Genomic DNA, 21,431 nt, shown 5'->3' with positions numbered 1-21,431 from the left:
ATCCAGGATACTATGCATCCTGATAAAGTTCCCTTGGCCTTTGGAATTATAATAGCCCCACATCATCACATAGCCTTCACCATTCCTAGAGATTGGCATGGTTTTATTTCAGTTAGCCTAATAGCTGGTTTGATTTGCATTGAGAGATGATCTTATGGAAAGTACTCCATGCCAATCTCTAGGTATGGTGAAGGCTATGTGATGATGTGGGGCTATTTTAATTCCAAAGGCCAAGGGAACTTTATCAGGATGCATAGTATCCTGGATCCATGAAGTAACTGGCCTTTAAAAATAAAAATCTGCCTGCCTCTATGGGAATTTAACATGGGGTTGTCCAAACTTATGCACCCTGTATTTTAAGGAAGAACCTTTATTTATTTACGATACATTATTCATTCACAAAGAAAATTGGTGTCCTTAAAGGTTGGATTTTTCCTAATTTTTTAAATTAAGGCATTGAGTTCAATTTCCAAAAGATGATTTTTTATTCCTCTTTTTAGTCAACTTTAGCATGGGTGTCTAAACTTATGCATAGCACTGTATATATATATATATATATATATATATATATATATATATATATATGTATGTATGTGTGTGTGTGTGTGTGTGTGTGTGTGTGTGTGTGTATATACTTGCGTACATATACATATATATATACATATATATATATATAATATGTATATATATATATATATACTTGCGTACATATACATATATATATACATATATATATATAATATGTATATGTGTATGTATATATGTATATGTGTATATATATGTATGTGTATATATATGTATGTATATGTATGTTTTATAAGAACAGTTAATCAGGTGTTAGTTCATAAGACATTAAATATATTTAATAAATTTTTTGAAGAAAAGCTTATAAATGAATTTGATATACATGTAGTAATGGAACCCAGATTCATTTCATGCTTCCATTTTTAATTAACATTATTCCAACTATTGATATTTCATCCCCTATCCTTTTCCTCAAGTTGACAAGCAAGGCATGAAAATCCCCTAGTACGAGCAATGCCTTCTCCTCATCCTGGATTAGAGATTTACTGACTGCTGACACGTGTGACTCTTCTTCCCGTCCCAGTTCCTCCTAAACTAGCCTCCACAGCACATCCATTCACCATGGCAGTCTAATTGCCCTCACACTGGAATTTCTGAAGAAAACACAACATCAATGGACCAGAGGGAGGGTCAATTGCTAAGAGGATCAGTCAAGAAGAGGTGTCAACTGGAATTAAGTCATCTGTCCGCATGCACATTGCTACCCTTGAGAATTGTTGGCTCATCATTTCAGTAACACCTGTCTAACTGGATGCCGCTAGTGGAAGAGAGCTGACCTTATGAATTACAAAACTGATACGGTGGGCGAGGAACATGACCAGAGGTCTAGGTTATGACTACACAAGTGTCCAGCAGTGATGAACACATCTCCAGGAATGGCACCATCATCTCCAACCTTGTTTTCACCGTCTCTAACCCGGCGTCCCGTGAGTCCTGGGAGGAGGTCGCCTTCACCTTTCCGATCACCCTCTCCTTCTATAATGACTTCACCTAAACTATGGCAGAAAGCTGCGATATCACGTCTGGCTGAGGAGTTCTTCTGGATAGGAGGAAGCATTGTTGCATCGCCAAAATGGAGAATGGGCCAGATAGGTAAGAATTAAGACACTGATCCAATATTTTTATTACAAATATGAAATTATCTAATTGCTGGGTGTACTTCAGTAACTTTTCAGCAGTTCTAAAATGTTATAGTTTAAACGTAATTTAGTTTCAGAGTCATTTTGCATGTTATTTACCTTTTAAGTAAGTACTTTGAGTGCACTTAAAACAATAAAACAGTGTCCTAAATTATTGCCATCAGGAGAAATGCACCTCACGGCATATGGACACATACAATCCCCGGAGATTAGACTGACTAGCTGCGTCACATGACCCTCTGTCCTTGATCCGCTCCTCCAAAGCAACTTTTTGAAAGCAAAGCATACCCTGAGTTGACCATTAAAAGTAACCTTTGGTGACTCCTGGTCCATTAGAATGTAATTCTGGCATAAACAGAAAGTAGAAAAAAATTCATTTTAATAATATATGATATGATTCATCTGGTATTGGTATATTATGCCTTGAAATAAAGAGATATCCTTCCAATAATGATACAAACAAATTATTGCATGTTTATAAGATGCTGTCTCTGAGTTCGTCATGATTGTAGTACTGTTTCCATGATGCATGCCAGCGCACAGTAAACAGCCTTACGAACCTGTGCGTGTGTGACGCAGTTGTGTAATCTGATTGAAATGGAACTTGATGCAACTGCTTTAAACTCTGACATTAAAATTATGTTCTTAAAGGTGCACACACTAAAGAAATGAACAGTGCCAAAATATATTTAAAATAATGTACAGACGCAATCATAACAGTGGCCTGTTTACATGCCAATAACATATGTGCAGCCAAATATTAATCATTAAAATCCTCTTTTGCAGTGGAGAGATGCATGTGCAACATGCAGGCCGGATCTCAAATGATTAAACTGAGAGGAAAATCCAAGGCTCTGGTGCGCCTCTTCTACCTAGATGAGCACAAGTCCTGCATCCGCTGGAGGCCCTCCAGAAAACATGAGAGAGCTAAAAGTGAGTCAGATAGGAAACTGTTTGGGCTGCTGGGGTACATGATGTCAGCATGTGCTTGTTATTTTGAACACCTCAACAACAAGTGCAGTTTGCAGTTCATGTAGCCTACAGTACTTTTGAAATAGGAAATATTTAAAGAATCAACTCTTGGCATGCTAGGAATGTAATATACTGCTCACTCAATATTGCATAAATAATATGAATAAATAATAAAAAATAAATAATGTTTTTAAAGTGAAACAGTAGACAGTAAACAGTAGTGACCTCACTACATTTATCACATGATCTCTTCACATTGCATGTTTAATAGTGAGTGTAAAAACAACCAAACAATGAGTCAAGAAAGATGTTAAAAATCACATCTGGAATTACTGGTCCATTGGTCATACTGGAAATGAAAGGTCCAGCACATAGCATTGTGGTATACAGTATAACAGTACGTAAGCTCTTAACTGTTTATCCAGGTATTCTAGAAAATTATATTGAAAAAGCATGCAGGTAGTATGCTATCTGAATGGCTTTGATTTGCTACCAACTAACTTTTTGCTAAAAGTGAGTTTTGTCAACATGTATAGCGTCATGCTAAACAGATGTGTGCTACAACTTGTTTCCGATCAGGTAGCCTACAGGTATTTTTCTCTAAAGATTGTTTTGTCAGAAAGTCTGAACTACTGAAGAAATGATCAAACGCTCAGAGCACTGCACTGTTTTTTCTTTGTTCATGGTTTATTTAGTCACCATAGACTCTATCCATGAGGTCTGTGAGGGGATGAGAACTGAGGTTTTCAGGCGATTTGCCAGCAGTAACTTTGATCCAAACTGCTGCTTCAGTATTTACCACGGAGACCATGTGGAATCTCTTGACTTGGTTTCCACGAATGGAGAAGAGGCACGGACCTGGATCACTGGCCTTAAATACCTCCTGGCAGGCATCAGTGACGAGGACAGTCTGGCAAAAAGGCAACGGACACGAGATCAATATCCTTTTAATTGTGTCCTCTCTGAGGGGGAAGGTGATGGACTGAATCCTCCCATAGCGCCACCCATGTGACCCGTTTCAGTTTGTGTGAATTGTGATGTGTTGAGTGGATATTTCCTTACATCTTGTTGCAAATGGTTGAGACAGACCTTTTCAGAAGCTGACAAAAATGGAGATGGGAATCTGAGCATTGGAGAGGTTCTGCAGCTGCTCCACAAGCTCAATGTGAACCTTCCAAAGCAGAAAGTCAAAGAAATGTTCCAGGTACATTTTATATATATAACTACTACTAAATAAAACAATTCAGTACTAATAACAGCTGATTTAAAAATTGTGTAGCTTCATCCTTAATAAGCTTCACACTACAGTTCAAAAGTTTGGGGTAAGATTTTTTTTTTTCATCACGCTCTTTTGTTCACCATGGCTGTATTTGGGAAATATTATTACAATTTTAAATCACTTTTTTTAAATTTCAATATATTTTAAAATATTATTTATTCCTGTGATGTAAATCTGAATGTTCAGCAACCATTACTCTAGTCTTGAGTGTCACATGATCCTTCAGAAATTATTTTAATTTGGTGCTCAAGTTCTCACATTTCTTATTATTATCAATGTTGCGCTGCTTAATATTTTTGTGGAAACCGTGATAACATTTTTTAGGATTCTTTAATGAATAGAAAGTTCAAAAGAAAAGCATTATTTGAAATAGAAATCTTTTGTAACCTATAAATATATTTTCTGTCACTTTGGATCAATTGAATGCATCCCCGCTGAATTATTATTTTTTTTTTTAAATCTTATTGACCCCTAACAGTATTGTGTAAATGTAAATTCCGTTCCACAGTACACAGAGCTGCCGTTGAGTAGGCAAACAAGCAAGCTAGCTTGAATGAGCATATCAAACACATTCTCCTAGCTGGTATTTTTGACAAGTCTCATTCTACTATGTGCTATTTCTACATAGTTTTTCTCAAATATTATTACTGATGTCCTGTGCCAGGTTATATTGGTTTAAAACACCTCCACAGTGCTACTAGCAAAGATGCCGATGAGTACGCTCTGAGTATGTAACATATGGTTCATCTTGAACAGATGGTGTTGTCTAAAACTGGTTAAGGTCTTAACTCTAGTGCCTCTAATCCTTAATGGAGACATATATATTTCTACTGCAACCAATACCACAACACTACTTTCACTGAAAGTACAAAAAAAGAATTATTAGGTAACAAGGGAATCACTAACTAAAAACCTGAGAAAAAAGTGATTGTTTCACCTTCTAAATGTTCTTTTTTTTAAAACATTATCCAACAAATGCACATTATACTTCATGAAATATGTGTGAGATTATGTTTCTAAGTATCTCATTTGAAAGAAAACTCTGCATTCGCAGGAGGCTGACACTGACGATGACCAGGGATCATTGACGTTTGAGGAATTCTGCACCTTTTACAAGCTGATCTCCACACGCAGAGATCTTTACTTACTAATGATCACCTACAGTAACCACAAAGAGCACATGGACGTGAACGACCTCCACCGCTTCTTGGAAAATGAGCAAAAGGCTGGTGTGATTCATTTTGCGTATCGTCATGTATTTGTTAAATATATTACTCTTTTGATGGCGTTGAACTGTAATTAGGGCCCGAGCACCAATGCTACGAGGACCCTCTTGGAATTGCTCCGTTTTTGATGCATATTCTTTTTTTTCTAGATGGTAAATGTGACTAAAGACTACTGCAAGATGATCATTAACCAGTTTGAGCCATGTTCTGATAGCCAAACACATATGCTGCTGGGTATTGATGGTGAGAGACTCTTCATGTGCTTCATTTTTTTATGGTAATTATAACATTGAACCTTTACTACATTTTTCTTGCTTTCTAAGGTTTCACCAACTACATGCGTAGTCCTGCAGGAGACATCTTCAACCCAGAACACCATCAAGTAAATCAGGACATGACACAGCCACTGACAAACTACTACATCGCATCTTCTCACAACACCTACCTGACTGGAGATCAGCTGCTGTCTCAGTCTCGGGTTGATATGTATGCTTATGTGCTTCAGACGGGCTGTCGCTGTGTGGAAGGTAGAAATACTTTAAGGCTTGTCCTTGTTAACATACTGCGGAATCAAACTGAATGTATTTTAGATCAAGTGTTGATCAAAGCAACACATTTTAATAAGGTATTACTATCATTGAACTCTGCATTCACTATTATGACGTATAGCTGAGTAAAACGGCTTCTCGAACAAGAAAAAATGTAGGCGGGACTTGATTTTGTCCAACGGGGAATTGATTGGATCGTTGAAACGTTGTGATTTGCTGTGGTCTCATGTGACTGAGAGGTTGCTGGGCCAGTAAACACATCATCAGAGAAGAGAAGAGACGATGCTGCAAGAGGGAGGGGAGGTTATTTTGATTAAAGATTATGAGGGCACAAGAGTTAAAAAAAAATAATGATGTGCACGGATACATAATTTTAATAAACACTGCAATATTCCGTTAAAAAAGCAAGAGTTGATCATTTTGATTTCATTGTGACTTTAAACAAAACATGTTATCCTTCAACTAACACAGTCCCTGTCTCTGTCTCTCTAGTTGACTGCTGGGATGGTCCTGATGGGGAACCTATTGTGCATCATGGTTACACACTTACCTCAAAAATCCTCTTTAAAGATGTTGTTGAGACAATCAACAAATATGCATTTGCCAAAACTCAGTAAGTGATTTACATTGCCTGGCCAAAAAAAGAACAAAAGAAAGAAAGTTGCTGTTTGGATTTACCGTTGTGGTCAGAATTATTGGCACACTGGGGAAATCTGATCAAAGATGGCTGTAAAAAATAAATGCTTCATATATTTCATGAAATAAATGCTTTTCTCCAAAACACATTGGCCATAATTATTGGCACCCTTTTATTAGATACTTTTTACAACCTCCTTTTGCCAAGAGAACAGCTCTGAGTTTTCTCCTATAATGCCTGATGAGTTTGGAGAACACCTGACAAGAGATCAGAGACCATTCCTTCATACAGAATCTCTCCAGATCCTTCAGATTCCCAGATCCATGTTGGCGCTTCTTCTCTTCAGTTCAGCCCACTCATTTTCTATAGGGTTCAGGTCAGGGGACTGGGATGTCATGGCAGAAGCTTCATTTTGTGCTCAGTGACACATTTTTGTGTTGACTTAGATGTTTGTTTTGGATCATTGTCCTGAATGAAGATCCAACCACGGGCCATTATAAGATTTCTAGCAGAGGCAGTCAGGTTTTGATTTTTGTTTTATCTGTTGGTATTCGCCAGAATCTATGATACCATGTACCTGAACAAGATGTCCAGGACCCACGACCTTGGGCATGGGGTGCTTTTGATCCCTGTTTGCACCAAACACATCTGGTGGGTTTGCTGGCAAAAATAAGAATTTTTTTGTGTCATTTGAAAATAGAATCCGATCCCTTTTGAAGTTCCAGTCGTGTCTGACAATTGAATGTGCTGGAGTTTGTTTTTGGATGAACAAGGATTTTTCTTGAAACCCTCCCAAACAACATGTGGTGATTTTTTTTTTTCTTAGTCCTTCTGACCCCAAGACTCAGCTACTCTCTGCAATTCGCCATCTGTGATCCTTGGAGAGTCTTTGGCCACTCAAACTTTCCTCCTCACATTATGACAATATAAACACACGTCCTCTTCCAGGCAGATTCGTAACATCTTTAGTTGATTGGAACATCTTAATTATTGCCCTGATGGTGGAAATGGGAATTGCTTTAGCTATTTTCTTACAGCCACTTTCTATTTTGTGAAGCTTAACAATCTTCTGCTGCACATCAGAACTATATTCTTTGGTTTTACTCGTTGTGATGGATGATTAAGGGAATTTGGCCTTTGTGTTTCCTCATATTTATACTCCGGTGAAACAAGAATCCATAGCTAGACAATTTCATGTTCCTAGTCACGCTAGGTGTGCTAAAAAATTTAATATGAATGGGAATATACAGAGATATTTTACTCATTAAAAATTCTAGGGGTGCCAGTAATTGTGGCTAATGTGTTTTGGAGAAAACATTTATTTCATAATGTGATTTTTTCCCCCACTTTCAATTTGTTAACTGCAATGAAAGGTTCGATTTTAGCAATTTTTTAAAATGAAAGATCAAAAGGATAAACGATGCAGATTTATTTTTTACAGCCATCTTTGATCATATTTACCAATAATTCTGACCACAACTGTAAATAGGTAAATGCTGAAAAGGTCAATGATTGGATCATTTTTGCAGTGATTATTATGTTTCTAGCATGCTATAAGTCTGGCAACAGTTCTTCTAACCCTAATTGATGAAGTGTATAGCTTTTCATTTCTTAAAAAAACATGGAAAGACCTATCATGGCCATATTCCAGGATGACAATGTCACGATTCATCATGCTCAAATTGTGAAAGAATGGTTGGGAGGGAGCATGAAGAATCAGTTTCACACATGAATTGGCACCTCTGAGTCCAGACCTTAAATTAGTAGACTTTACAGAGTGATCAACTCTTGCATTGTCAATACAAGGTCTTGACCAAAAATGTATGCACCTCTTAATGGAAATAAAATCACAACATTCCATCAAGAGGTGCATACATTTTTGGTCAAGATTTTGTATTAACAATGCAAGAGTTGATCACTCTGTAAAGTCTACTCCAGCACATTCCAAAGACTTTCAATGAATTTCAATGGTCTGGACCCATATTCATGTGTTAAAATAATTCTTTAAGAAATGAAAAGCTACACACTCCATATATTTAGAAGTTAGAAGGGTTAGAAGAACTGCTGCCAAACGCATAACATTCTAGAAACAAAATATAGAAATAATCACTGCAATAATGATCCAATCATTAACTCTTACGCATTTGCCTATTTAAATCCAAACAGAAGCTTTTTTTCAGCCGGGCAGTGTATAGTAATTAAAAAAATATATTTTTAATTATACAAATTAATTTCATAAAATAATAAAGAAGTAATTAATTAATTAATTAATTAATTAAAAAAGAAACAAAAATTATAAAATGATAATATATATATATATATATATATATATATATATATATATATATATATATATATATATATCATTTTGTATCATATCATAATATATAAAACTAATTCTTCCACTGTCAGATACCCAGTGATCCTTTCTATAGAGAACCACTGCACTGTGCCTCAGCAGAAGAAAATGGCTCAATACCTCATGGAAGTGTTACAGGACAAGCTGGACCTATCAAATATAAATACCAATGAGTCCAGGCGTCTGCCATCTCCAGAGGTTTTGAAAGGGAAAGTACTTGTCAAGGTGAGGTAATATTTTACACTTGTCTTAGAAAACATTGCATACAATTTAAAGTAGAATATTTCTGTGACCAAATCATGGGGAAAAAATGAACACTGAGGTGCTTTCCAGGGAAAGAAGCTGCCAGCAAACATTGATGCTGATGCAGAGGAAGGGGATGTGTCTGATGAAGACAGCGGTGAAGAGGACGAGGAGGAAGAGGAGCAACTTAATGGAGATGTGAGATGCTTTTTCCTTTTGTCTACATTAGAATAATTGGGTTATTCCCCTTCTGGAGTGTCTGTGTTCTGGGTTACAGGCCACTAAAGGAACACCAGAGACGGGCGATGAATCAAAGAAACGCTCACGGAGGTCGTTCATGGGCAGCTTCAGGCGCAAGGTCTGCAAACACTTTCCACTTGTCACATTTCCAGTAAAATTGGGGAAAATATCTCGAAAGCAGCATTATACGATCTAGTGTGATGATGTTCCACAATCTGTGTTTTAGAAGAAAAAACGTGTGAAATTAAAAAAGAAGCCCAATGTGAGCGACTCTGATACTGATCAGGAAATCCCAAGCAGTAACGATAAACAGGCCATCAACTATGGCAAGTGAGTATTTCAGGAGATACAGTTTGTTGTTGAATTCTCTGTGCACTGTGTAAAAAAAAAACACATGCAATTTAATTTACAGGATGGCATTTTGGTGCCTGTATATTCATGACTGTATTTTTAATTATGCAATACATTTTATTTAAACAGCCCCAATGTACATAACTGATTATTAAAATAAGAGAGAAAAAATGACTATTTAAATGATATAAATCAAATGTGATGCATCATGTATGAAAACTTTTTTTTACGGGTTTAACAAAAAGTTTTTTTTATTACAAAAAATATTGAATATCAAAATAATATTTTTATATTTCAATATTTTTTCAATATTTTAATATTTTATTAATTTATTAATATATTATTTATTAATATATTTATTAATATATATATATATATACATACATACATTATTGTACAGTAAAAAATAAATCTCCTATAATATAGTGAGGTAACTTACAGTTAATCAATTGTCATAGTTTTATTGTTGCATTCTTACAAACATTTTTTACAGTATGTATCTAAATCTGTCCAGTCTAATGATAGTCCATGTTTTATGGACATTTTTGCAGACGAAGGAAAACAATGAGACTTTCTCGCGCCCTCTCTGATCTCGTTAAATACACCAAGTCAGTGCGTGTTCATGATATAGAAACTCAAGGTAAGACAGTTGCAACCTCTATGAGCACAAACTGTAAATGTATTCTTGATGTTTATGTCTAAATAAACTGTATTGGTGTTGCAGCATACATGTGCAGCTGGCAAGTCTCCTCCTTAAACGAGAGCATAGCTAACCAGATTCTGCATTTAAAACCTGCCCAGTTAGTTCGCTTCAATCAACGACAGCTCATAAGAGTCTACCCCTCCAACTACCGTGTTGATTCGAGCAACTTCAATCCTCAGACATTTTGGAATGCAGGATGTCATTTAGGTTTGATTTAGCTTTTTTTCTTTTATTTATTATGAATTATTTTCTTTCTAATTATCATCAAAGCCTTTTGTTTTTCATTAATGATGAAACAGCGACGACTTTTATTTGAACAGCAATGGATCACTGCTGGCAAATGGCTCTCTCTTTTTTCCCAGTTGCATTGTGCATTTGTTTGAAATGTTGTTTCATCTTTCCAGTCGCTCTCAACTATCAAACAGAAGGCCGTATGCTACAGCTGAACAGGGCGAAATTTGCAGCAAATGGAAACTGCGGCTATGTGCTGAAGCCAAAATGCATGTGTAAAGGTAAGATGGTGTCTCTAGAGTACAGGTAAAAAAGATACATTTGTTTGATGCATACTATTTAGTACTTTCTTTGAAAGGCAATCTTCACCACACATAATGATTGTCCTCAGGTGCCTTTAATCCTACACTGGAAGACCCTTTGCTAGGACACAGGAAATCTCAGCTAGTGCTCAAGATAATTAGTGGACAGCAGCTACCGAAGCCAAAAGACTCCATGTTAGGGGACAGAGGAGAGGTGAGTTCACTCATACTTAAAATGAAAGTAACATGCAATCTGAGTTTCACTGCTTTGTTGTCCAGATCATAGATCCCTTTGTGGAAGTGGAGATAATTGGATTGCCTATTGATTGCAATAAACAGCAGACAAGAGTAGTGGACGACAATGGTAAGTACAAATCTGGATTGTGCAAACCGAACTTTTTTAAAGCACTGTGCCAAGTTAAAAGTAGTTATTTTCCATGTGATGTCAGTTCTCAAACAAATGACTCTTAAGAACAATTCCTGTCAAAAAGAACCAGTCAGTCAAAAAAATACACGAGTCTTGAACTCAAATGAGATGCAATCTCGTGATTGTATTCGCAACTAACTCTCTGACTGAACCGCAAATCATTTTTCAGCTATCTCCGATTCAAAATGAACCATTAGTCGCAATTAAAGATTAGCAAATTAACAGCTGAGTTTTGTTTTAAATATATGGACTTTTCTCATATTTTAATGTCATACTAACAGGTTTTAACCCCATGTGGGAGGAAACGCTAGTGTTTACGATACACATGCCTCAGATTGCCTTGGTGCGCTTTATGGTTTGGGATCATGATCCAATTGGACGAGACTTCATTGGACAGAGAACCATAGCATTTAAAAGCATGATGCCAGGTAAATCGCATGCCAATAGGTGACTTTATTGCACAGACAATGTATACATTTACATTTTCATCAATAATTCAGTCAATCAGCCTTATATTATTTTCTTGTCCCACAGGATATCGGCATGTCTATTTAGAAGGTGTGGAAGAAGCATCTATCTTTGTGCATGTTGGCATTAATGACATCACAGGAAAGGTAACTTTGAATTAGATTTCTCTTTTACATAAATGTAGCTGTTGTAGGAAGTTATTCTTCCTTTTATTAATTGCCATTTTTCTGATATACTCATAACCAGGTCAAATCAAGCAACGCAGTAAAGCAGCTAATCCAGAAAAACCTTATGCAGACCTCTGAAGACGGCACAAGGAAGTCATTCGGTGCAAACTTCCTGCGTAAAAGTGGAGCTGGGAAGAACCAAACAAAAGTCGTGAGGGGTTTAGCCGACTGCTACACCAAAGAGGACTTTCTAAACCGACGTTACAGTGATGACGTGAGCTCGAAGGGCAGCAGGAGCACCTCACAGTCTGCGTCGTTGCTCAGAGGAGCTCAAAGTGAACCCCTGAGAAGGGCCCATAAGGTCTGTTTTCAGGAGCCAGAAGGATCTCATGAGGCACGGCGCCGCCTGTCCTCAATCACATGCTCTGGTGGAGCAGGAGTGGCTATGGACTATAACAACTTAGCATTTGATTCAGAATTGGACATTCAGACTTCTGTGGTTCAATCACACCTTGAGGATAACAAGGAGTTGACGGTTTCAAAACTAAATGAATTACCTCCAACATCTAAACAGGAGTGCGAGTCTACAGACTTACAGGTACCTAAGAAGAAGGATCCTGCTTCTACAATGAATGAGCAACTCTTGTTGAAGCAGATCTCAGGTGCTACATCTGTTATTGAGGATTCAGTGCAGGAACCTGAGCTGTGTGAACATCAAGAGAGCCATCTAAAAATTCAGTCGGAACCTACACAAAAGTGTGAACTCTTGAATTTCCATCCAATACCTGATGGTGTACTGGATCCTTCTAGTGGAACATTAAACACCAGAAATCCGGTACTCAATAATAAATTCGGAGCCTCTATAGATGGTAGGCTTAACCCCCTGTGGCAACCAATGTCAATCCCCGCAACACCTGCGCTGAGCAGACGCAGGAATGATCAAGGCACACCATCTTCCAAAGATTCACCATTTAAAGGATGCAGATCACAAAGCGTCCCAAGACGCCGTCCGCCCTCTCCGCCAAACACAACTGGTCTCATTAGGAAAGAATTCCTCAACCAATACCCTCTCCCACAGTGTAGTTACTCTGCACCAAAAAACTCTGCTGCTAATAATCACAACCTTGCTGAAAGTGAATCAAGCAGCCTAAGTAGTTTGGACAGCCTTGACCTGAGTTCTCTGCCATCTCGTTTCCCTGACAACCAGCAGCAGACAATGGGCACACTGCAGAGGGAAATGAATGCTCTGTTTGAGCAGAAAATGCGTGAGATTCGCTGCCATTCACCACTGTTTTTCAGAGGTAAGTCGTAACGCACAGAAAAGTGCCAAAGGCTCTTTCCTAAATTATAAATTGTGTTTTAAATGAATGCTCTTTTCATGTTGGTTAAAATGTCTATCAAAAATCACGCTATATTTCTACCTGAGTAGAGATTTGACTGTTTTTATATTTATTTATACATTTTTAGATTCCTCAACATTGTAGAAAAGCCATGCATGTGAAACCTAAAAAGAAACAGAGCCGAAAAGAAAATGCCACATCGCAGCTACTGTGACGGATATGGACAGATGCTACAGGAAGAAAAGCAAACTTGTATTTTGTACAAATATTATTTTGCTTAAATCTTAATCATCTGCATGTCATCTGGGCTCATGTGTTCATATTTTTTTCAAAAAGTAGCCTGGAATGTTACATTCTGTCTTTTGCATCTGGAAGCTGCCATTTTGATTTAGATATAATGAATTTAAAGACTCTGTGTTTAAAACTAAACATATGCTTCTACTGATTGTTTCTTAAATAATGCAATCACACTTTGGTGTAAGTCCAAGTTTATTAATTCATTAATATACATGGTGCCAGAACGAATACCTCTTTTGTGACAGTAAGAGGTGATTTTTGTTTTTTACACAACTGTATGTATGTTCCCCATGTTCGAATTACAAAACAACTGTAATATGTTACTTGTCATTTTTACTTCTATAAAATATTTTACTTTTTTTATAGACATTTTCAGATGTCTCCAATCTTTGTCATTCATTAGCAAAATAGATTTCACATTAACATTTTAGACTCATAATGATGGTCTAAATTATGGTTGCAAGTTGGAATGCATGATAATTATCTAAAATAAAACAGCTACATGAGATTTTGCTGCAATATTCAAATGAAAAGAAGGCACCTCACTGCACCATCTTCACTGAACAAACAAGTAGCTTGATTTAAATCTAAAACGTTTTAAAAAATGAAAATTATGTATTAACATGTACATAATTATGTATCTGTTAAAAAGCATAAAATATATTTTCTAGCATGAGAAATAGTAAAAATACCTAACACCAGAGAATGTACAGACCTACAGTATGAACAGTTAAGTAATTCTGCTATGTAAGACGTACATATTACATCACTGTTGTTTAACCTTTTATGCCTTGTTCTTGTCTGAGGGTTCTTGGTCTCCCTTTGTGTTGGTCATTCTCAAACGCTGGCTCAGCTCCTGAGTCAAAACTGTGCAGCAGGATTTCTGTATGGTTGAGAACAGATTTATTTTCACCGAACATTTTATAATGATCAAAAACGCTTATGAAAATGTGCTACTGTTCAGTTGAAATCTGTGCTGAAGCTTAAAGCCAATGAAAATGCTGTGTGTGTGTGATTGGCATTACTTGCCTTCTGCTCCCCTGCAGTGCTACGAGACTTTGAGGTGAGTTCAAACAAGGAGAGCAGCACTCCAATCCCAAGGCCTATAGCCAGAACCAGGAAGATGCCCTTCATGCCATGAGCCCTCAGAGACGAGGCTTTGGCACTATCCGGTATACAGCTGCTGGCCCACCACTTAGTGCGCATGTACGCCAGCTCCCCAGCCTCGCTCAGCTGCAGGATGGCCACGCTCAGGTTCTTCAGCATAGGAGATCCTGTTCCAAGAAAGAGACTGAGGAATTAAAACCATTCACTGCAGATTGAACTGCAGCAAGAAACATCAAGATGTCTTTTGCCTCCCTTTAAATAATCCACCTGAAAAGAATCTCTTGGGTAAACTTAGTATGTTAAAGTGCCTCCATTATCCTTTTTCAAATATTACTATTTCATGTAATGTCAAATAGCTGTTTGTGAATGTAAAAGGTCTGCAAAGTTTTAGGACCTGTTTACACAAAACCATTTTCAACTAAAAATAGAAAACTCTTTATGCGTTTTGGCTATTCATTTTTAGGACGACGACATTTTTGGGGACAGAAAACGCAAACCTTTGAAAACTGTTGTCATGCACATGCGTAGTACGTGTAGGTGCGTAGTTTTTAATCGTTTTTGCGGATCTGTGTGGAGATTCGCGGAGATCATTTTGACAATGTTGTCATCTGTATGCGATGTAAAAACAAAGGAATCTAATCTGATCTACATCTGACCAATCAGAGCAGAGTAGTCTCTCAGAAAGTTTGGGTTTAGAGAGACCAAATCCTTGATTGAACCGTTTCAGACACTGTAAGAAAAAAAGTGATGCTGATGTATATTATTAGAAAATGAATGTGTTTTTTGACTTTGGATGCATGTAAACCTGTTGTAGGAGACCTCCAAAACTAAGTCAGGAACCTTTAAAATAACATACTAGGGGCACTTTAAGTTTTTAAACTACGTCCATTAAAAAGAAGTGCACAAATATGTTTGTCTCACCAAGAGGAGTTACAATGCTGTAACCTCTCATCCCGATGACCTCATGTGCACGGACCAGTTCACAATGTCGTGCCACAGCCAAGTCCAGCGACACCGATTCTCCAATGAAAGCATAATTTCCTTCCTTTGCTCTCTGGACACCCTCATCCATAGAGGTCACGAAACTCTTCCTCCGCTCCATGTGCTCATAGATGCGACGGTAAGATGGGTTATTGGAGTTCTGCGCAAAAAGAATGTTAACATCTGGCAGGAAGGAGTTTTACAAATCAGAAAAATGTGCAGATATGATTCATGTGATCAGACCTTAAAGAAGGCGAGGGTGGAGGAGCCGGCAAGCGTTCCATATTCTATTACTTCCTGATTAGCCAAGTCCTCAAACCCTTTAATCATGAGCGGAGCAGAGTCAGACCCCTGAGAGGAATTAAGACTGGAAAAATAACAGGCCAGGAGCACGACGGCAAACAACCACCAGGTACAACTGATAACCCTTCCTGACACAGCTTTAGGGTGAGGGCCTGCACCTGCAGAAAGCAAAACAAATGAGAGGAAAAAACGTTATCTCTCCATTATCACAGACTGAAAAGTAATTCAGAAGGAAAAACAGCTGCAGGCAGCAATAAAAGGCCAAGTACACCTTGTAATGCTGAGTATTCTTGCATGTTATATGCATATTCCTGTTTTTAAAGACAGTTGGTTGAAAGGATAGAAGCAAGGATATTATTGTTCATTTCTTTTGATTTTCGTAAATCTTTGCATACTCTATAAGGGCACGGTGGCGATGACATTTTACAAGTTTTGCTTCTTCGACAGCAATTTTGTTAAAGGTGCACTATTGAAATAAAAGTTTAAATGAAATTAGTTTAAGTTGAAGCACTAAAATTACCAACTGAAAATGAATAAAAACTAAAACTGAACTAAAATAAATTGATTCATTAAATCTAAATAGTAATTAAATTTTTTTTAAAAAGTAGATATGTGTAAAATAGTAATATGTGTAAATAAATAAATAATAACAAAAGAACATACAATTACTAAAGTAAACTATAGCCTAATTAAAAAAAAAAAAAAAAAAAAAAAAAATGAATACAAAAAAATGAATATAAAATTATAATAAAATATTAATACAAATTATAATAGTATATAAATAATAGTAAAATAACACTGATGGACATGACGTAAACAAGAAATTTCCCACCACACCTGACCACTCAATAAATATAAATAATCCGTTATTATTGAAAAATATTCCATAAGGTTCTGCAGAAAAACATGAAAATTCCAATAAGTTATAATTGAGAGGTTTGGTCTGAATGTGATCTGAACAAATTTTGGTGAAAATTCCACAAATTTTGTCATAGGTTTCACGAGTTCACATGTTAATGAAATCTGATGTAATATTATAATGCGTATTTGGCTTGCTGTCCGGGGGGAGGGCTCCGAGCTCGGAATTCGGCCCGACCCCAGAGTACTCCCCCCTATGAATGTATAGATCATAGGTATCTATGAGCAGACCCAGCCTAGTGTGAGGTGATGGGGTGGTGGCGGGATGCTGAGAAATTTGCCATGAGACAGGAGGTAAGGGAAGGCTTTATTTATACTGGCTTCTTCTTGTGCTGATTGGATGATTACCTGAACATGCTCCTCCCGAACTTTGTTACATAAAACATCATGTAGTGAAAAAAAAGGGGATGTGAAGCATATTGAAAATAAAATATAGTATTTTGTATTCTGCATTCGAAGGATCAGGACTATGGGCTTTTCAGTGCATGACCATTAAAATTACATTAATTTTGATGATTACCTTGCAGGGTTAGGGCTCCTACGGCATACCATAAACTGTGGAGAAGTGTGAAGCGATTCGGCTCTGTCTCAGGCTCACTCCATTCACATGGACTCAACCTTGATATAAAGAGACAGAAAACAGTTCAGGAAAAAAATCCTATTCAGAAACCATCCTTGTTCTGAAAAACAGGGCAGCAGTTTTACTGATTGTACCGTTAAACGCTTTGTGTGTGTAGTAAATGAGTAAGTGCTCTTGTTCTATGCGTCTCTGGTGTTCTGCTCATTTCTCTGACCTTCCCACAATGCAGATGCAGACTGCAGTCACAAAGTATGCAATCAGGATGCCGAACCAGGTCTCCCCAGAGAAGGGGGAGAGGAAGTCAAAAAAGCCGGCCTCCTCAGAAACGATATCTTTGCGGAGGAGGATACTGATTCCGGTCTGCATGTAAGGTTTTGTCATTCCCACAGCCTTCTCACGGGCAGCAGTGAGAGTGAGGGGAGCCACGGCGAGATCAGCTTCCTGAGAACAAAATACATGGAAGGTTTCACACTACTTGGGAAGGATTAATGTCATGGATGATTTAATTGCCATGCTGATTTTAGATTTATATGTAGTAGTACAATATGTACTATTGTGTATTTTTCTGTAAAATGCATAACATACCCCTCTAACAACCTCCCCAATCATTCCGTTCCAGTTTCCACTTTCGTCCTGCCGGCCATACGATCCATCCTTCACCAGGTGAACTTTGTATTTGAAACCCAGTTTCTTAGCCAGCTCAGTGAGCAGATCCATACAGTAGCCTTCTAACTGCGAGCCCTTGCTCATTGTGTAGGGGTCTTGCTGAAAATAAAACATTTAAGTTGTTAGTATAATATTATTATTGTTTAGGCTATGTAAATAATATTAAAATACAAACATCACATTTCATAGTTAATTTTTACCTTTATGGTGGTAACTATCAGTTCTTGCCTTGCTGAAATGAAAAAATAAAAAAATATTAACAATATAATTAATTTATTATGAATTCAAATATACTGCCGTTTTTGAAAGGCATATGTTATCAAAACACAGTAAAAAACAGTAATACTGTGAAATATTATTTAAAAAATTTTTATATATATATTTTAAAATGTAATTCCTGTGATGGCAAAGCTGTATTTTCAGCATCATTACTCCAGTCTTCAGTGTCACATGATCCTTCAGAAATCATTCTAATATGCTGATTTGGTAAGACATTTCTTATTATTATCAATGTTGAAAACAGTTGTGCTGCTTAAGATTTTTGTAGAAACCGTGATACATGGTGAATAGAAAGTTCGAAAGAACAGCATTTGTTTCAAACAGAAATCTGTAATGCGTCTTTGCTGAATAAAAGTATTAATTTCTCTCAAAACAAACCTTACCGACCCCAAAATTTTGAACGGTAGCTCCTAAAATCTCATCACAGGACTCTGTCCATCACATAAATAAGCATGTCAGCTAAAACAAAAAGTTAAATGAAATTTGAAGGGATTGAAGTCCATAAACAAAACAGCGTCCTACTGAGTCAACACATTTGAAAAGCTTAGATCTGTTCAAGAGTGTGTTTGTTCAAAAATGACCTCAAGTTGACATAGAGAGACATGGCCAAGATTTCAGTGGCTCCTCTATTGATCTGCCAAATCAGTTCTCTGGCTGGGAGTCTTGATTTCCTGCTGCATTTGTGTCACAAATAGCTCCCTCTTAAATTAGCCAGAGTCATCAGAGAACCTTTTGTTCGGCAGCCATCTTTAGCAAAAAAAAAAACACACATCCTCGCTCAGTCTGCGAATCTCAGGGAGATAATGATGAGTGAATGGCACGGCTGCGTTTGATGCCCTCTTAGGCAGCTTCCGGGTTTCCGGAACCCGCAGCGTTTGGCTGTGTTTTTCTCCTTTCTCAAAAGTGCGAGACAACAATCTCATTGCAGGGCTGAACTGTGACTAATTGGAGTTGATGTTTTTGTCACTCGATCACGAAGTCCTGGTCAGGGCAGTCAAAGAGTATCTGAAGTTAAAGTTAAGCAAAGCCCTCAGGGCTCCATCAACACCATAGAGTGATGTTGACACTCATCAGCTCCTCTTATTGAATTTATGACAGACACAGAGGGTCCTCGACGTGCTGTCATAGCTTGGCATGTCTTAAACACTGTTCTGCTTGTTCAAGGCTTTGAATTGATTTATAACCGTTTTTGAGAAGGTTTCAGCTGGCTGGCTTCCTCTCTGTCAGAATGGGGTTTGAAGTGTGCCAAGCAGGATGTGGTCACTATCTTTGATGATGTGCCCAGCTGATTCTTCAGCCATTTATCATATGACAGGCCTGTGAAATTCAATAACTTCATGCGGCGAGGACATGGCAAGTTGGCACGGATTTCATAATAGCTGCTGTTTCTGAAATTACGCGAGATGCCGTACAAGTAACTAATGCCACTATAGTGTGTTCCTTTGAGAAAGAGAGGCGATTTTAAGATGGAATACAAGAAATAATTGTGCTGTGTGATGCCATTACATCATAACAATTTCACACGAGACAAAAAACATCACTGCTATTTAACTTTTACATTACATATCCATATATTAGAAATCAAACTTGTACCTGCTATGCAGAACTCTGACCCCAGCAAAAAGCATAAAGAGACAATTCCCAACATGTTGCTGATTCTGACCTGCAAGCCAAACAGACAATCTGACTTATTTAAAACATAAACAAAATAAATACAAATATTTCTGTATTAAATATGCTAAAGCATATGCAATTTTAAAATAAAAAAACATATGCTGACCTGTAACACATACATTGTAAATAACATTTATAACCATTTATCCCTTAATATTTGTTTAACCACATTTTATATTAGTTCTTGTTGCTTAATATTTTGTTGAGGTTAATGACAATAATACATGAGCAAAAACACTATTTTTTACAAGGACCACCAATGTATTCTCAGAGTTTCCAGCACACAAAAGCAGTGACTTTAAAAGGTTCAAATCAAACAGCGTCCCCCTAATCTTATACTTACCATGATGTCTGCAGTGAAATTCCACTGTGCTGGGACTGCTCTGACACTGATGCTGATCAAGACAGTGGTGTGGTTTACAATAATGAATAGAGGGTTCCCACTAAAGGCTTGGGAAAAGCCAATGAGTTTCAGGGGGTGGAGAAACTCATTCAGACACTTATAATGAAAAGTGGGTTGATAGAATATTCTAGCGCATGATGAATTATAGATCTGATATTCTCTATATATTAGATAGGCCTAGGCGATATTGAAAATTCATGCAATTTCAAATTTTGACATTTGTGTCAAATTTCAATGTCTTAGGTCAGTCTGACCTAATATTGAAAATAAAAAAATATTATAATAAATAGCACGCTCTTCAACACCAGTGTATCCTTGTAAGTATGCTTGGGATTACCAAGCATACCTTCAAAGAAAAACTAAAGAAAAACTGAAAGGATGAAATAATCTCAAATTGTTTAAACCTTCAGATTATTTCATTAAGAATAAACAAACAAAATAATACTAATATTAATAAAGTGGACAAAATCACTCATAAAATAAAAATACATTAAAAGAAAGGTAGTCTTTATGTTCAGAGGAAAACTGAAAGGATGAAGTAATCTCAAATTGTTTAAAACGTGAGATTATTTCATTAAAAAAATCAACAAACAAAATAATAATAATAATAGCCGGATACAAACGACATGGGCTATACGCTAAAATAAAAATATTGTATTTATATAGTCTATTAAGTCGGTATTTATTTAAAACGTATTAATAATGTAGGCTGTTATTATTATTGTTGTATTTTAGCTACTATGTCGACTGCTATCAAGGAATTATGTTCTTTTTCACAGTAAACCATACATTACACGGGCGTTTAATGTAGCTTGTGAACATGGAGTCTATGCGCGCAAACATTTCAGGGAAGTCTCTCGAGTTGTTTTTCTCACCGCTCGCAGCCTCTATTGGCTTTAGCGAGACTCCGTGGCCTCGCGATGACCATTTCCACCAATGACAGAGCAGTGCGCATGATGCGCGCGCCAAGTGCAAAGCCCAACGCCGAGAATTCGCCTTTTTTTCT

The 21,431-nt window shown here is 37.1% G+C and overlaps 2 protein-coding genes across 2 annotated transcripts; one reads left to right on the top strand and one right to left on the bottom strand.

The window, feature by feature from the left end:
* Positions 1 to 1,442: 1,442 nt before the first annotated feature.
* On the top strand, positions 1,443 to 13,828 carry plch2b (phospholipase C, eta 2b; the record flags this gene model as incomplete). The annotated part of the gene is made up of 21 exons (XM_084395218.1): positions 1,443 to 1,677; positions 2,511 to 2,657; positions 3,392 to 3,651; positions 3,784 to 3,900; positions 5,030 to 5,200; positions 5,351 to 5,444; positions 5,525 to 5,728; positions 6,242 to 6,362; positions 8,799 to 8,970; positions 9,079 to 9,186; positions 9,266 to 9,346; positions 9,455 to 9,558; positions 10,131 to 10,219; positions 10,304 to 10,489; positions 10,687 to 10,794; positions 10,905 to 11,029; positions 11,095 to 11,179; positions 11,524 to 11,670; positions 11,777 to 11,856; positions 11,957 to 13,178; positions 13,345 to 13,828. The coding sequence occupies 21 exons, from the start codon at positions 1,443 to 1,445 to the stop codon at positions 13,359 to 13,361; spliced, it is 3,873 nt and encodes a 1,290-aa protein (XP_084251344.1). The 3' UTR covers positions 13,362 to 13,828.
* grik6 (glutamate receptor, ionotropic, kainate 6) lies at positions 13,697 to 20,533 on the bottom strand. The gene is made up of 10 exons (XM_084395216.1): positions 20,366 to 20,533; positions 19,942 to 20,011; positions 18,270 to 18,301; positions 17,989 to 18,168; positions 17,618 to 17,844; positions 17,344 to 17,441; positions 15,846 to 16,063; positions 15,543 to 15,762; positions 14,544 to 14,788; positions 13,697 to 14,397 (listed from the first exon to the last, which is right to left on the bottom strand). The coding sequence occupies exons 1-10, from the start codon at positions 20,366 to 20,368 to the stop codon at positions 14,299 to 14,301; spliced, it is 1,392 nt and encodes a 463-aa protein (XP_084251342.1). The 5' UTR covers positions 20,369 to 20,533; the 3' UTR covers positions 13,697 to 14,298.
* Between the last annotated feature and the right edge of the window lie 898 nt (positions 20,534 to 21,431).

Source organism: Rutilus rutilus (assembly GCF_951802725.1).
Source record: "Rutilus rutilus genome assembly, chromosome: 22".
Taxonomy (NCBI): domain Eukaryota; kingdom Metazoa; phylum Chordata; class Actinopteri; order Cypriniformes; family Leuciscidae; genus Rutilus; species Rutilus rutilus.
Note: the sequence above shows the minus strand (reverse complement) of the source record. Positions and strands in the feature narration are given on the sequence as shown.